The following is a 3,922-nucleotide window of genomic DNA, read 5'->3' as shown; positions in this document are numbered from 1 at the left end:
TGTTAAATTTCACAGGCAGATATTCGGGAACTTACTATTGTAAGTGGAATATCAGCACACGCGTTAAATTAATAAGGCGTGTTGTTTAATTCTTTGGTGGAAGGTAGAAAAAAATATAACTCTTGCAGCGAAGTCGACTTAATTATGTATTTACAATATATGTACAGAGTATCTCCAACGATTGATTACTAATGATTATACAAGTGCTCCTTGTTTTGTGCTGACTTAGTTCAAGTGCTTCTTTTGAAGTCCTTGGTCACATCTTATATCTACAACTTAAAAACTAGGAACAAATGCCAAGGGTGTGGCGAATGTCACCATTGGTGATTAACCCTTTAAACAACTTTGTGGAGACGTACAAGGCGGGGCTTTCAAAACTCAAATATGTGGAAAGAGGGAAGTTTACAATCTGAGAAAGGATCGGCACATCAAAAAATCAACAAACGGTACTTTTAACCGTTAGGCTCATAAAAAATCACCCCATAATAAACTTGAAACTAAATTGGAATCGTAAAGGATCCTTCTTCAACCGTTACCTCAATAAAGTAATTTAAACATTGTACCGATGCATCTAAGGGTCTACTACCATACCGCCCTGTAAATTTGCAAACATTCTAAAAATTGTATGCAGGAAGAACTTTATGACCTGCATCAAAAAGGTCGGTCTTGACTCCGAACATATATATACATCTAAAAAAATCTAGAATCACTATACTTTGCAAACAACAGACTAGAAGTACCTAGTAAAAATGTTTAAGCAACTTTTTGCTATTGTTTTTCTTGCACTAATTTTTTCTTCTTATTCACAATACGTATGTCTCTCGAGGCCAGTGTGAAGACAGAAATATAAAACCTGTAAAAGAGTTCCCGCAAGTTGCCGTGGTAAGTTGACTTTTATTAAATTAATTTTTACTTGTCACTTTGTTCGGGTGAAATTTGAGTTAATATAATTTAATGAGCAATTAAGAATATTAGTCAAAAAAGTTGCCCGAATGTGTAGTCTTGGGTTTTTAATGCTATCCGGGCGGCTTCGAGCTTGCCAAATGTACAGTTTTTTAGAACTTGATGACGAAATTATTGTTAAATGTTAGTTAGACGTGATATTTTATCTCCGATGTTTATAAAATGGCTGAGTTTGCCATGTCTTTATCATGAATATTTTCTCAAATTAAGATATTTTATTCAGTACGTTTCAGTAACAACTAGGTGCTTTTTTGTTGAAGATATTACAATGTAATTGAAAACTTAACTATCACAGTAATGCCAACTTAGCGCAGCGAAATTTTCATTTTTTTAAGTCGATTTTTTAATTGTTCCTTCCTGTATTTCAAAACTTTGTATAACTCGACTAATTTTTGTTAATGGTTGTTGATCTTAGAGAATGTACCCCTTAATCAAATCCACCAGCATTACACTCTTAATTACATAAAACTAGCCTTAAGAAATCCCAAAAACTTTAGAGAAACGTCGGCTGTGGTTTTTTAAATAAATGCCGTGCTTTTATAATTTTTACTTGTCACTTTGTTCTCATGAAATTTGAGTTGTTGTAATTTAACAATGAGCAGTTAAGGATACTAGCCAATACACCATTGGAAAGTTTCCTGAACGTTAGTCTTGGGTTTTTAGTGCTACCAAGGGTTCGGGCTTGCAAAATGTGAGGTTTTTTTTAGAATTTGATGACTGAATTATTATTAAATGTTAGTTAGACGTGATATTTTATCTCCGATGTTTATAAAATGGCTGAGTTTGCCATGTCTTTATCATGAATATTTTCTCAAATTAAGACATTTTATTCAATACCTTCAGTTACAATCAGCAACTTTGTTGTTGTAGATACTATGATGTAATTGAATATATGATATTGAAAACTATCACTTAGCGTCGCGAAACATTCATTTTTTTTAAGTCGATTTATTAATTTTAAAATCTTTTTCGACAGTATGGAGGTGATCAAGTTTACCGCAGATGGTTCACTGTGATTACTTCCAACATCTCAGCCGCCTGCCAGGAAATAAGCTTTAGAAGAAGAACGAGTTCGGTGGATGAATCGCAATTCACTTTGACACAAAAAAGTTTAGGAAGAAATGAGCTAGAAGGCGTGGTATCACTGGGAAATTATAATGGTGAAAAGGTTTTGGATGTAAAATTCAACAAAACTGAAGGCGTGACGCAGTTTAGAATTCTTGGGTTCCGTAACTTGTATTACACCATTGATTACAATTGCGTCAATCTAAATAGCACCCACAGAAGAGGTAAGAAACACAAGTCGCAAAAAGACACAAGAAGAATAACGTATACATTTGCGACATCCTTAACTATTTGCGAACAGTAATTTAATCTAGGTCTATCTCTACTCCTTTTAACTGCTGTTTCTGCCTCTAACATGTCTTTGACTGGTCGTTTATGCCTGAAAAGATGTCCTACTAACCTATATGGTCTTATTTTTTAAATTAACCGTTAATGTCTAGTATTTTCAACAATTTTTTGTTTTTCCAGAGCTGTTATATGCGAGGAGCAGGACCCGAGATTACTCGGATTCAATAGCTAAAGAAGTTGAACAAATCATCAAAGACAACGCCCTGGCCAATACAAAACTATTATACCCTATTCAGGATTTTGTGACCTGCTATTGAAATTTGTACGAAATGAATTGATATTAAATCTGTTAGCAACTTGAATGAGTTTTTTCAATTGATTCCTTCCTTTTTTGAATAAACGAAAAATAGTAGGTATGTAAATATTTGAATTTATAAGAAGAAAAATAAAATAGGCAGATAAGTATTCGTTCGTTAACGATAAACGTAGAAATGTTCCTGTTTTCAATGAGATTAGCATTGATAATNAATACAATTGAATCCTCTGTCGGGAAAAAACGAAATGACTTTCCGAACAACCCTATACTTCTAATAAGTATCCCTAACTAGCGCTTCATGACTGAGAAGACATCCTACCAACCTATCTCGCCTATTTCTTATTGACTTCTGTAGAGTCCTTTCTTCTCCTATTCTTTCTAATGCCTCATCATTTCTAACCTTCTCTCTCCATAGTATCCTTATCATTCGAAAGTTCTGACATTTTCTTTTCCACCATGCCCACTGTCTACGTTTCACACCCGTGGAGACATACACCTTTAACAATCTTTTTCGAATTTCTACATACAAGTGACTTCTTTTTGTAAAGGTGACTCGACCCTACGCTATCCTCTGCTTTAAATCCCTATTACTCCTTCCGTCCTGACTTATCTAACTTCCTAGATACCGAAAATCAATCACATCTTCCAACTTTTTGCGTCCTGTTTTTATATTCACTCTTTCCCTAATCTTTTTTCCCTTGCATACCAGTATTTTAGTTTTATTTTTATTTAATAATGTGTACGGTTAATCTTCATATTTTTTGTAATAGTCAATCGTTAGCTTTGAGATATGCATTTTTGGTATCTATATATAGAATTGTATTTCTAGAAACAATATATGGGAGAAGCAGGAATACAACTTTCACACCACAACAAGCAGCTAAAGTACAGAAAATTATTAGTGATAATGGTCTTGCCGATTTACCATTGACATACGCTGTACAGGACCCAGCACTCTGCTCAACGTAAAAAAAAAAACAGTAGAATTTGTAAATGTATAAAATTAATCAATATCAGATTTATTAGCATGTGATTGAGTGTTTTTGACTTTTTTTTAGATAAATAAAAAATACAAAAAGTACTGCAATTTATAAAAGTAATAGTAAAAGAAGTTAATACAAAATACAGTACAACTTCGATAATCTGAATTAATTATTGAAACGGATTGAAGAAAAATTCGATTTTCGTTTGCACTTCTTATTAAGCACAAAATACGGTGAAATCGGTGTTATTATTTTATATTACATACAGTTAAGTTAGCTGACGGATAGTCTGATAGTAGTTTGTGTT

The 3,922-nt window shown here is 33.2% G+C and overlaps 1 protein-coding gene across 1 annotated transcript in view; it reads left to right on the top strand.

Moving 5' to 3' along the window:
* The window catches only part of LOC108740863, a 16,909-nt gene extending 13,243 nt beyond the window's left edge, over window positions 1-3,666 (top strand). The window contains exon 3 of the mRNA XM_018475361.1: window positions 3,462-3,666. Coding sequence (XP_018330863.1) covers window positions 3,462-3,601 — 140 coding nt within the window. The 3' untranslated portion in view covers window positions 3,602-3,666. The remainder of the gene's footprint in view (window positions 1-3,461) is intronic.
* Window positions 3,667-3,922: the final 256 nt, after the last annotated feature.

This window comes from Agrilus planipennis, unplaced genomic scaffold (assembly GCF_000699045.2).
Source record: "Agrilus planipennis isolate EAB-ADULT unplaced genomic scaffold, Apla_2.0 scaffold282, whole genome shotgun sequence".
Taxonomy (NCBI): domain Eukaryota; kingdom Metazoa; phylum Arthropoda; class Insecta; order Coleoptera; family Buprestidae; genus Agrilus; species Agrilus planipennis.
This window is presented reverse-complemented; position numbering and strand designations above follow the sequence as displayed.